Raw genomic sequence first — 13894 nt, 5'->3', positions numbered from 1 at the left:
TGGCAAATCATCAGGAAACCGTCAAGGTTTTTTGTTTGGTGGAAGGGAGTGACCGACAAGCTGCTGTTGAGAATGTTTATGTGACTGCCTCCAAGTTACTTTATCTCTGTAGCCACCCAACCTAGAGCTGGGTTTTGAAAGTAAAAAAAAAATATATATATATATGAAAACTACATTGTGTTGACAAAATCCATTCGAGCCCAAATGAAAGTGCGTAACTGTCGACTTCATTTGAGATGTGTTGCTTTTTCTTGGTTAATGAACATGATTTATTTTTAAAATGATCGGCAAATTTACCTCTTTAGCTCCGTTAATCAGCACAACAGCCAAGACGACCCCCAGTAGGGATCCCGCGAAAGATGCCCAGTATCCGGGATATTCAACTGTAGAAGTGGAGTAATGAAGCAATTTGAGTAATTGTATTTTTCATAAAATTCCATCCTAATGCAACAAGCCTTTTATGACACATTTGCAAACATTCATCAACTGTTGTATGTATTTCTACGTCTATGGAGTGTTTCCATTTATCCCTCATCATATTATTCACTTTACTTACTGTAGGTGGCTGCCAGTAAACATATAATTGCGTCTGCTATTGAACCTACCTGGAAAGAAAGATAGATTGTAGTAAATTCACTCGTGGGCCTGATTTTATAGCCTCCGAAACACCAGGAATCTTCTCGGTTTATGAGGTTTAAAGTAAGCTAAGCAATTCATAATCCTTCTGGCCAGCCTTAGGAGAGCTGTTAATCAGCTCAGTTGTCTGGTAAAATTAAGATCTACTTACTTAGATGCAATTCATGGGTGCTTGGAGACCAATCCCCTTCGATGAGTCACGCTTAAGACGGTAACAGGGGAAAGCTATGTCGAAGATATTCCACACTTTAAAAACAAGTAGCTTTCGCTTGTAGTAACTGTTTTGTAAAATACTCTCATAGCGCCTTTTAAATTATTTTTCATCAGTTAAGATTGATAACAGTGTCATACTTTTTCTTTTTACAGGTAACTGACGTGTTACTTAAAATCATGAAGGAGGAGTTCCCATCAGAAAGTAAGGAGAAGGAGGGGTGAGGATGATGTGCAAAAGTCGAGGTAAAGGAGCTAAAGACACTCTTCGCCTTTTTGTTTGAGAACATAATTATATAGACTTTGTTTTGGGAGTTATGAAGAGTCATCTAGCTGATTTCAGAACTGAAATTATTTAATATTTCGTAGATGGCCACTTAAGTCCCCAGAGATGGCAACAGTATAGATAAGTTGGTTTATTAAATTTAGATATAAGTGAAAGTTCTTGAATCAGTTTAACTTGACAACTTTGATATTCTCACTGTATACAATTCCAAAACTGACAATTGTTGTCATAGCAAGATGCCATCACAAAAGAATTTAATAAAATTTTCGCCTTACATCTTTTACCTTTTTGGATTATGAATAGGTTCTGACCCCTGTCACGCATGAAGGCAGCAGGCTCCTCTCTGAGGGAGTATGAACACTGAACGTGCTTGAATGCTGTCCTCATAAATTTCAGGTAAGAGTGCGAAGTCAAACCCAGTGTTTGTGCCGCACTTGTTAGTTGCTTTGACACTAAAGTAATGATTCTGTGTGATGGATGCAGCATCTTGGCCGTTTTAAGAACAAGGAAAGACACTGTCAATGCCTTATGTCTCTGTTTCGAGTGAGGATTTCTGGGACTCTGTATCTGATTTCCTTGGAGATGATGTTTTCAATAGTGTTAAATTGGTTTCAGTGACTTAGACCAGTCAATGAAAACCAAAACCAAGGTAACCAAAATGGAATAAAACAGCAAGTAACCATAGGCATGCGAAGAACTAAATAAACAGCCATTGGAAATCTAAACCAGCCAGAAGAACACAAACAGCCGTTCGGAATGTTAAAAAAGCTCTCGAGGGGTCAAAAGGACTGCTAAGAACTAACATAGAATGCCCAAGTAGGCCGAACAAAGGACACAACGGGAAAACGTGAGCAAATAAAAAACGTGAACAAACAAGACAAAGAAAGGCCAGTTGACAGGTGAACGTGACACAACTGGAGTTCAAGATGACTAATACAAAGGAGTGCAGATTGAACGAGGCTTCTTCCATCATGTGGGAAAATTGATTAGACCTATATACCAAGAGGATTATAGATTAATCAACTAAATAAAATGATAAATTTATCAAAAGAACTGAACATTGTTCACAGATTTTCCGCCTCGGACTTTCCCCGAGGGTTTAAGAAAAGGTGTTTTTGAAATTGCCAATTTGCCAAGAATGGAATGAAGGGAAAACGAACATTGCACCCTCCCTTACCTCGGTCAAGTCCCAGGAGAAACAAAGAAAGCTCTCGGTGCGTATTAAAAAACGGCAATTGATATACATTTTCGAAATGCACTTTCAAGTACACCATATGAAAATCAGATGCTTGTAATTAAATACTTCACAGAATCGGGACCATCTTTTCACGAAGCGCAAATCAGTGGTGACAGTCAGGCACAGATGAAACTATTGAACTAGTTACTCTACTGACCGTATGGGGAGACTTAAATAGAAAATGGTTAGTAGCCAAGGAGAACTAAGAGTATTACGATAACAAAATTCAGGCTTCAGCGGTAAATTGCTATTAGAAAATTACTTGTTACAAAGGAACATGCTAAAGTGGAAATGTAGGCTAAAAAAGTAATTTTAGTTCGCCGTATTATTAGGCGAGAGAGAGAGAGAGAGAAAAAAAAACTCTTCCACTTAAAAGGTGTGCCATGACAACATTGGCACTAGTGGCCACACTTCATCACGAGATCCTGGTGTGTCCCTTTCAAGCCTTTGTCCTTTTGGTGACCTAAACGTTTGAATACGTTGGGGGGCGGGGGTTGAGTCGACTGTAGTTGGCCAGGATGAAAAAGAAAGATAAAGTAAGAGAATGAGATCGATTGCTTCTCTTTTAAATGATGCACCAAATTATCATAAAAAGTTGACGGTCTTTTAGAAGGTGAATTTCATTGCACTGAGATGGAAGTAAAAATGAGATATTTCTCATACACTTTGACCCCTCTTAGATCCATTCACAGATGCACGTACGTAAGCACACACACCTTGATGCCAGACCTCTGTATCACATAAGACATTTACAGTACGGAAAGAACTTGTCATTAAATTCATCTGCCTCCTCCACTCACAAACGATAGCCATCCAATGATTATACTTCCTTGCTTCAGGCTGCATCCACAGCAACACTTATCTACAACAAGAGTCGGCATCCTGCAAAAAAAAAAAAAAAAAAAAAAAAAAAAGGTTAAACAGGATTTACACTCGCTAGTTGTTTCAGTGTAAAAAGTTCTTGGTATTTCTACAGAAGCAATCCGCGGTGGCCTAGACTATGGCAATTGAAATTTTCCTATGTTATTTTACTTACTGAACAAGAATTTAAAGTAATATTTATTCGGGCGACTATAATTAACCCTCAGAGGCCAGTACTAAACACGGCGAAATACATTGGACGCCCCAATCCCTAGTGGATGTCGTATCCGCTGTTACGTTCCTTGCAGTTCGTGCAGAACTATTCTTTAGAATTACCCTGCAAGAAACGTAACCGAAAATATGACAGCCACTAAGGATTGGGGCGTCCAATGTATTTCGCCGTGTTTAGTACTGGCCTCTGGGGGTTAATTATAGTCGTCCGAATAAATATTACTTAAAATTCTTGTTCAGTAGGTAAGACTGCATAGAAAAACCGCAATTGCCATAGTCTGGGCCGCCGCGGATAGGTACCCTAGATCTACCAAGTTCTTTAAAGGCGTATTTGTAATTACAGTATGTTGAAGAGTGGTTTTCTTCCCATGATATAAAATTAATTTTGCTGTTTTTGTTGCAATGCTTTGATAAGAGCGACAGAACATTTATGTATGATTTGAATACCTTCTTATTAGATTTCTTGATTTTATATGTTGTCTTTTATTATGAAACTAGGAACCCCAGATTAATTGGTCGCCTAATTTCAGGTTGTAACCCTAGAATATTTGGTTATCTTTAGGTTGCAACCCCACAATATATGACGTACTCATTTCGGGTTATGACACCAAAATATTTGGTGACCTAATTTTGGGTAGTGACCCCAGAATATTTGGTGGTCCAATTTTGGATTGTGACCCCAGAATATTTTGGTGAACTAATTTCAGGTTGCGACCACATAGCATTCGGCGACTTGATTTCATGTTGCAGCGCCAAACTATCTGGTGACCCAATTTTGTGTTACGACCCCAGAATATCTGGTGACCTAATTTTGGGTTGTGACCCCAGAATATTTGGTTATCTAATTTCGGGTTGCGACCCAGAATATTTGGTGACTTAATTTCAGTTTGTGACGGCAGAATATCTATCTGGTGGCCAAATTCCAAGTTGTGATCCAAGAATATTTGGTGACCTAATTTTGTGTTGCGACACCTGAATATTTGGTGACCTAATTTCTGGTTGTGACTCCAGAGTATTTGGCATTTTCACATAGGGATATGACTCCAGAAGATTTGGTGACCTAATTTCAGGTTGCAACCGCAGAATATCTGGTGACCTAATTTCGGATTGCTTCTCCAGAATATTTGTGACTTAATTTTGGGTTGCGACCTCAGAATATGTGGTTGTCTAGTTTTGGGTTGTGACTCCAGAATATATTGTGACCTAATTATTGGTTTCAAACCCCAGAATTTCTGGTTGTCTAATTTTGAATTGTGACTTAAGAATATTTGGTGAACTAATTTCGGGTTGCAACCCTAGAATATTTGGTCATCTAATTTTGGGTTGCAACCACAGAATATTTCGTTATCTAATTTTGGATTACGACTCCAGAATATTTGGTGACCTAATTTCAGGTTGCAACCCTAGAATATTTCGTTATCTAATTTTGAGGTTGCGACCCCAGAATATTTGGTGACCTAATTTCTGCTTGCGACCAGAATATCTGGTGAAGTAATTTCGGGTTGCGAGCCCAGAGTTGGGAAATGGGGGTCCTGCATCAACAGACTTTCAAGACTTGAGATATTTGTCAGCAACCGACAAAGAATTGATTAACTCTTCTGCTTCATTTCACCAACAAAAGTTTAAAGGGAAATCGCCGTGAACCTTAACACTTAATGAGAGGGATACTCCGTGTTTTTTACTTTTTTTTTTATTTATGTGTCGCTTAAAAGTAGAACTTCTGAATGTAACTGTAACCAAGGTTTTGTATTTCTCTCGTGCAGAATTATACAAGAAAGGATTAGTCTGTTTTTTCAACTCTCTTTTGTTTTGTTAATTTGAAAAATTACAATATTCTGCAGCACTTCACTTTCATTCACGGATTTTATGCAGCCTTTAGAAAGTTTAGATATCTTCGTGTTATGCCCAACGTTGGATCATGCGGTTGTTAGCAATAGTATGTATCTGCTGTTGTTTGTGTAATGAATATTTGCATGCTATTATTATAATAGTAGTGCAGCAGTTATTGATATTATTACTGGTGTTCCGTAAGGTAACTTCACAGTAGAATAGTAGACAATACCTGAGCCTGCTTGTGTCCTGCGGCAAATCAGTTCTACTCCCTCTTGGTGCTGCAGGAGTAGTAAAATGTGACAGTTCATCCCTTGCACAAACTTATATCAAAAATTAATTCTAAGAACTGAAGATAACAACTTATCAGCGAAAATGTTATGGCACTGATAAGAAGTTTAGAGATTACCTCCCTCCCCACACAGGAAATTGTCGCTGAAGAGGGGTCTCTGGATGAACCTTTCGACGTCTAGTGAAGAAGTTTCGTTATAGGAATGTATTTTTTAAATGACTTTTGTAGAGGGCCTCTCTTTGTCATTCTTCCAGCTCTATAATAATAATAATGATAATAATAATTCTTTATTTCCAATATTTACATTGGGTATTCATAAAAATATAAAGCTACAATTAGTAAAATCATCTTACAAATAGTTAAAATATTTGTTATTTTAGACATACAAAAGTTGTTTTAGGAATCAACAAATCGGCTAAAACTTTGTAATTTAAAAAATTCTTTAGTAATAAAAGAATATCATAAAATTAAAAAGCATTTACTTAAAATATAGTGAGTAAAAATTACTCTTCTTGAATATTAAAATACATTGTCCTAGACCACATAAGTTGTGTTAAAAACAAGTCATGTACAATTAGTTTTAAAATAACACAGAGTAATCAAATAAGCATACTAGATTATAAGGACTAAGGAAATCTTAATTTGTAAATAAATGCCATCTTATCCATAAGTATTATCTAAAACTAATTCCACTATCTATAAAAGTACAATAGTGCCTTCAAGAGCACTTTTAATATGACAATTAAGCATAACGTTCAGTAAAACTTACACTAATCGGAACCATTTAAAATTAGTTTCTTTAAGTGTACATTAAAAGCAGCGAGAGAGGATTTTTGTTTAATTGTGCCTGGTACTTTATTGTATAATGCTGGGCCTCGAATACTAAACTGGCGGGAGCCTATCTTTGTTTTCGCCCTTTCTGCATACAGATTTTCCTGCTGTCGAGTAGAAACCCCATTAACTGCGTGTACTGTTGGAAAATCATATAACCATTCAGGAGTTATTTTACGTATTGTTTTGAATACCAAATTACAGACATCTATGATATGTTTGTCTTTTATCTTTAACCTAATTTTTTGAGGTAAGGGGATATGTGGTCGTGTTTTTTTACAGTACCAACAGCCACTCGGGCGGCAAAGTTTTGAAGTTTTTGAACCCTTTTCATTTGTGTAGAGCCAGTTACTCCCCAGATTCTTAAACAGTAGTTGATTATACTCATAGCCAGCGACTGAACAACTATTTTACGCGTGGAAGAATCAAATGAGTCTTTTACTCTATTTAAATAAATTAAAGTACCGATAACTTTCTTATAAATTTCATCTATATGCGTTTCAAACGTCATATATCTGTCAAAATAAACCCCTAGGTAGACACAGATGGGATGCACAAGTTTATGCTCTGTTTTTCTTGTCATGCATATACATGGAAGAGAACGATTTATAGAGATCGCGTACTGTCATGGTACATAGTTTTTAGATTATAGTAGTATAACTAATAGATGGCCCGTAAATTTTAAGTAAGCTTTAATCCTGGGTAGCGGAAGAAAGATTGTGTTTTCGATTAAGTGACTGGATTTGCTCCGGTGCAATGTAAGGAATGTTTTGGATACAGACTCGGTCTTCACATTTCAACGAAAGGTATAACACCTGGAACTAAGTGTGCAGTAATAAGCTTGTTGGTTAGGTGGCTGTCCTGTGAAAAACATGTCGTTTACGGTCATTAAGGTTATCAGAGAAAATGGCAGTCAAACTGACCTTCTCATGTGTTGTGATAAAACAAAATTCTTTTGGTGACCTCTGTATTGACGTTTAACATATCCTGAGGCTTTCGGGAATGGATTGGACTGAATATGGAATTTTGGCCAAAGGCCAATTGCTTGGACCTATGAGGTCATTCAGCGATGAAAGGGAAATCGAGAGTAGAGGGGTTTCAAAGGTGCAGCAGGAGGAAAACCTCGCAGTTGCATATGAAACAATTGTTAGGAGAAGGTGGAAAGTAAGACGGAAGAGAGCGAATATGGAGGGCTGTACAGTAAAAAGGATGAAAGGGGTTTAGTTAAAGGCTGAAGGGACGCTTCAAAGAACCTTAAATCATGCCTACAGAAATGCTAAATAATCGACATCACCTTACCTTACAGACCTTACAGCTCGTTCGGGTTTCCCCAGGTCCCTCAGTGTGAGGCACCTCTAATGTCCTCCAGAGAATTGCTAATGCATCTTCCGGTATATTTGCCTCTTCCAATCTTGGATGGTCTCGGATGCAGCTTAAAAATTTGTCGAGCTTATTCTTAAACACATCTACGCTCACTCCTGATATGCTCCTCAGATGAGCTGGCAACGCATTGAATAGACGCTGCATTGTCGATGCTGCGTGTGGTGGATTAATTTCTTGTGTGCTTTCCTTAGTTTTCCTGCTATAATTTTGAGCACTATTAATCTACCTCTGCTTGCTCTTCCTGATATTTTTAGCTCCATGATGTTTTCGGCAATTCCTTCTATCTGTTTCCATGCCTGTATTATAATGTAGCGTTCTTTTCTCTTTTCTAGACTATATAGTTTTAAAAATTGCAGTCTTTCCAAGTAGTCAAGATCCTTAACCTCTTCTATTCTAGCTGTAAAGGACCCTTGTACACTCTCTATTTGTGCAATCTCCTTTTGGTAGTGAGGGTACCATATCTTATTGCAATATTCAAGTGGAGTACGTACATACGTTTTATAAAGCATAATCAAGTGTTCGGCTTTTCTTGTTTTGAAGTGCCGTATGAATATTCCCACTTTTGCTTTGCATTTTGTACTTTGTACTAAAGGCAACTTTACAGATGCCGATGCGTTTATTGTTGGTTCTGAGATAGCAACAAATTGTCTGGAAATCTTATTACAGGAGGCCCTTATTTTTCCACCTTGTGAAAGCCTTGTAGAGGAATAGGAGACTACGTCAAACTTTGTCTCGAAAGATCTCTACGTAATAAAGTGCAGTGTGTTTTCATATACAGTATTCCTTTCTGTGTGCACCAGCCCCGGTTTTTGTTTGCCATTCCCCAAGGTTAGGTTAGGTTAGTTCACCCGGGCGCCAGTTTGCACTTTGGTCGAAATATAACAGCTCGACCGTGTAGACCTCCCTTCAATTTTGTTAGTATCCGTTACTCTGGCAAGAATATAAACCAGCCATAACTGTTCGGCGTAGATATTGGAGTCCTGACGTTTATCTCATTGGGCTTCCTCAAGTTGCCATCCGAGTTCGTTTGGCCTGAGGACCCACCAAGGCAGATTCCTTAGCTGAAGGTTTCTGAACGGTGATGAAATAGGCTCACTGTTGTGGATGAGGATGTTAATTTTATAGCTTCTTTTTTTGTGGTCAGGTTCGTTAGGTAGATGTTGCTTGAACTGTCAAGGCATGACAAGATTCATCTGCCTCTTTATCTATTCACTCGCTTGTTGAATACAGTAAGTTGTAGTTCCTTTACTTGAAAGGATATTGTTTTAACTTTTTAAATAATGATCACATTTCTTAACACAGTGAATACAATTACTCGGTATCGTAGCGTTTCTCTCTCTCTCTCTCTCTCTCGTATAAGCACTCTTCCGACAACCTTTGTTGATAAGAAGAGTGGAGTGGAAGTTGGCCTGAGCCATCACTTCTACAAACCTTTGTGTACCAAATGAGAGGCTTGGAAGAGTTCAACTCAGCCCAACCGGGATGGTATACTATTAATTAGAAATTCATCATAAACTTTACATGAACATACATTAACACATACTGTCATAACCTCACCAAGGTGGTGTCATTCATTGCATGACCCTTGTAACACGCCCACACACCTTAGATAACGGGAGCTCTGTTTCATACGAGTCGTTTACAGAAAGCTCTTATCGCTCGTTATTCCCCACCCCCCTCCACTCAAGAACCGAAGTCATCCAGCGATAAGAATTCTTTGTTGGAGAGTAACTGCGTCTTGATTGTGTGCATTATCTGAGTATGCTTATTATTCCACTTTAGAATTTTCTTACAAATTTCTTTACTGAAGTCCGTCAATTTTCATTTTGTGCTTTGATCACCGTTGGGATTAGATGCTGCATACAACTGCGTGGATGTAAGAGTATCCTTAAGAATACTAGTATATGATTGGTGTGCATGTCATTAGCCTAGGTGACTTTTGCGTCGTAGCTGTGTGGAACCTGCGATGACTCTTTGGACTTTGGATATGACTGGTAAAAATGTTCGGTTACAACAGAAATCCATCTAATAAAAGGAACCAATAAAAATGCCAAAATATAGAGAGAAAATACTATATTTCAGAGATTGCTGTCTCTCTTTCAGGTAGATGAATCAGAAAAGTTACAGAAAAGGTGGTCTTTATACCAAGAGATCCATCCACAGGTAAGCCAATTTAGGCCACTCACACTGATAATCTTCCTTTAATACTCTTAAGTTTGTTGAATGGAAACTTTACCGACGACATCTGAATCCCATGCGCCCTTTGAGAAGTTCAGTACCTGTCTCTGTTTAATCAAGGTCGATTCGATCATCTGACTCTTGTACCGGCAGTTGCTGCTATAAATTATATGTGACAAATTCCGGTTTATTCTGTAGTTATGTTCATTTATATGATTAAAACTAGCTGAGTTCTGTTGTCCATACGGTACCTAACTGACTGTTTATGTTGTATTAATCTCTGGAGAAGTTATTTTCCTGTAATCATATGTAAGATTGGTCACAGTTCAGGCATGGGATTTTGTAAACGCCAGTGTCCTTGGGGGATGTCTTTTGTTGGATGTTAACCTGGGATTTGGCTAAGGTGTTTGGGAAAGTAAATGCAAAAGGGTTAGATTTTCTGAGATTAAGACGAAGACCCAGACCCTTGGAAAGTCTAACACTTTTTCATTTACTTACCCAAACACCTTAGTCAAATCCCTGATTAACGTCCAAGAAAAGACATCCCCCAAGGACACAGGCATTTATGAAATTCCATGCCTGGACTGTGACCAATCTTACATCGGATTTACAGGAAAATCACTTCCCCAGAGATTAATACAACACAAACGGTCAGTTAGGTATGGACAACAGAACTCAGCTATTTTCAACCATATAAATGAACATAACTGCAGAATAAACCGGAATTTGTCACATAATTTATAGCAGCAACTGCCGGTACAAGAGTCAGATGATCGAATTGGCCTTGATTGAACAGGGACAGGTAATGAACTTCTCAAAGGGCGTATGGGATTCAGATGTTGTCGGTAAAGTTTTGATTCAACCAACACTTAAAAGGATTAAAGGAGGATTATCAGCAGGAGTGATCTAAATTGGCTTACCTGTGGATGGATCTCTTGGTATAAATACCTCCTTTTCTGTAATTTTCTCATTCATGTACCTGAAGAGGGAGACAGCAGATTCTGAAATATAGTATTTTCTCTATATTTTGGCGTTTTTATGAGCTCCTTTTATCATATATATATATATATAGATATATATATATATATATATATATATATATATATATATATATAGCATATTATGCATATACGTGTGTAAAACTATCGTAAAGAATGTCAACGAACGGAGATGAAGATCTGATCTATTTCTATATTTATTTATTTATTTCTATATTTTTATGATATTGTCAATTTTGAGTTTGTAACTGTTTTTACACTGGCGCCTTTTTACACTTCTTCAATGTAACTGATATAAGTGGATGATTTCTCTCAACAAGCAGACGATATTGGAACTACCTTTGACTGCAGCCTAAGGTTGATAGTTGTAATTCAATGTGTCGTTCCTTTCTCCAATATACGAAGTAACAACCGTGGTGGGTAGTGCTGTCAGTGCACCTCACGCGTTGCGCTGCAGTCATTGCTAAGGTTCCTTGTAGCGTCCCTCCGGCCCCTAGCTGCAACTTCTTTCATTCCTTTTGCTGTACCTCCGTTCATCTTCTCTTTCTGCCATCTTCTGACAATTGACTTACTGTACATCTGCGAGGCTTTCTTCCTGTCACACCTTTCAAACCTTATTACTGTCAATGTCCGTTTCAGCGCTGAAGGACCTCATAGGCCCCAGCGTTTGGTCTTTATCCTAAGTCCTTTATCCTATTCTATTCTCATGAATTCCTAAGTACATCGAACTTCTACTGAAAATAAACTGTATATATTTAGTTTGTGCCTCGTACCCCTAGTTGCACATTCAACTATGCATCCCTAACACGTTTTCCCACAGACTCCTCGCACTTATATGTATATAAAACGGTTCACTCTTACATCTTTCAATTGTAAGATACCTCCTTCCGTCGCAGCTGTTGATATTAACTCGATTTTGTCGTTGTAACCCGGGCCAGGCCACGGACTGCCTTTCAGCTCTCTCATTCTATTTCAGTCTTAGTTAGACCATTTTCTCACTGAAAATGATGCGTGGTTTTAGTAGAACTTTAGCTCCACGTGGAATTGCATCAGAAGGGAAATGACCTGTGATGATTTTGAACAGCTGCAGCCGGTAGGTGGAAATGGTAAAACTTAGATTGATGCCGGTGTCAGAGGCTGGCGGGAGCATTTCGGATAGAGGTGTACCAGTGTGTGAGAGTGTATTCTCTTACAAAGTCCATGATCTCACCGCATTTTTTATAGATATATTTTGTCTTGAACTGAGCTTGTCGATCTTTGAAGTACATTTCTAAGAATTTCGTGATTAGGTATTCGAGGAATCCTATCGCTCTCGTCATGCTGATCATTGTTATCAATTATTATTCTATTGAACGACTTTCTGATAAGTCTAGATTAATCATTGGTAGATGTGCTCTGGTGAAATCTTCTTAGTACTCTACCAGGACACTACATGAAATTTATACTTTAAAGACACTGAAGAAGTTTGTCTTGTGAAACAGCTGCCTGATTAATAATGATTGAGAACCTAATAAAAATTTTCGTGTCTTGGAAGGCTAATGGAGAATTTTTCGTGTTTTGTTTGTATTGCCTATTTATGCTGTCTAATATAGGTTGTTATTTTGATGTCAGCATGCAAATTAGGTTGTTGTAGCAGGGTTTATTTGATCAAGCTCCTGAATATTTATAGATACAAATAATATATATTTATTTATAATGATAATTGTGTGGGTTATATATATACACGAGTATATGTGTATATAATATATATATATACTATATATATATATATATATATATATATATATATATAAATCTATAACTACATATATATGCATGTGTATATGTATATGCATGTATATGAATATATACATACAAAAAATGAAACGACAGAATGCCAAGTACTTTCGTGTATTTAACACATCTGCGAAGATGTGTTAAATACACGAAAGTACTTGGCACTCTGTCTTTTCATTTTGATCTTTTCTAGTAGCTTCAGCTAATTAGCAAAATCACGGCTTACTTTTGTGATTTCTTACACGCACACACACACACACACATACCTTTTTTCACATTCTCTTCCACCCCCTCCTAACGTTGAGTTCATTGTGCAACTGCTAGGTTTTCCTCGTTACACCTTTCAGACTTTTTACTGTCAATTTCCGTTTCAGCGCTGAATGACCTCTTATAGGTCTCAGTGCTTGGCCTTTGGATAAAATTCTATATTCAATTCAATTCAACCATTTATAGTAAAAAAATACGAGAAAAACGTTTTTAAAAGAATAAGACCAGTCCTTCACTTTCCCTCCGTAAGCTATATTATAAAGGCTGAGAAGAAGAATGCAGAGACAGGGACATTAGAACACCAAAACTGGTGTGTGTCCTTTGAAAACCGGATCAGATTAGAGAGAAATAATGCTGTTTCCCAGGTGTGGAAACCTTTTAACGACTTTCAGGAAGAAAGTGTGATGGGTGAAAGTAGAATGGGGTAAAAAATAACGGTGGTAACAGAGCTACTGTACGGTAGATGTTGTAAACTGCGAACAGGAAAGAGTGAAGATAATGAAACATGAAATATCCAGGGAAGGGGCGTCGGGGGGGGGGGGGGGGGGGGGGGGGGGGGGGGATGCCGGCTTTTGGGGGAGAGGAAACATTGAACTTATTAATTACAGAAACTTCAAGAGGCGAACATTCAAAGCAAAGTAGATGAACCGGAAACCCCCAATCAAAATGGCAGAAAAAAAAAAAATCATGAAAAGGGCAGCAGTGGAAATTAGTAAAATGTACTGGAGGAAGATGTCGTCTAAGTAATTAATAGTTGGCATTCATTAACAGAAACCCCTCTAGGGGAGTATTTATGATATATACTCAACAACAGCATTAAAAAGTCATGAAAACTAACGACGTGGGAAGGGAAACTAAGGAAAATGTGGACTGAGTTC

At 37.8% G+C, this 13894-nt stretch overlaps 1 protein-coding gene across 6 annotated transcripts in view; it reads right to left on the bottom strand.

Annotated features, from left to right (window-relative positions):
* The window catches only part of LOC135217452 (uncharacterized), a 7770-nt gene extending 2143 nt beyond the window's left edge, over positions 1–5627 (bottom strand). Inside the window, exons 1-4 of one of the 6 annotated variants that reach the window (XR_010315135.1) lie at positions 5524–5627; positions 3072–3251; positions 557–605; positions 298–383 (exon numbers count right to left, since the gene is read on the bottom strand). Coding sequence is in view for 2 of the 6 variants with exons in the window: in XM_064253324.1 (XP_064109394.1) it covers positions 298–383; positions 557–605; positions 3170–3250 (216 nt within the window). In the remaining 4 variants the exon portion in view is untranslated. The other 5 variants (XM_064253324.1, XR_010315134.1, XR_010315136.1 and 2 more) reach the window with 5 other exon arrangements.
* Positions 5628–13894: the final 8267 nt, after the last annotated feature.

Source organism: Macrobrachium nipponense, chromosome 7 (assembly GCF_015104395.2).
Source record: "Macrobrachium nipponense isolate FS-2020 chromosome 7, ASM1510439v2, whole genome shotgun sequence".
NCBI lineage: Eukaryota > Metazoa > Arthropoda > Malacostraca > Decapoda > Palaemonidae > Macrobrachium > Macrobrachium nipponense.
The sequence above is the reverse complement of the archived record's forward strand: the minus strand, read 5'-3'. Positions and strand labels throughout refer to the sequence as shown.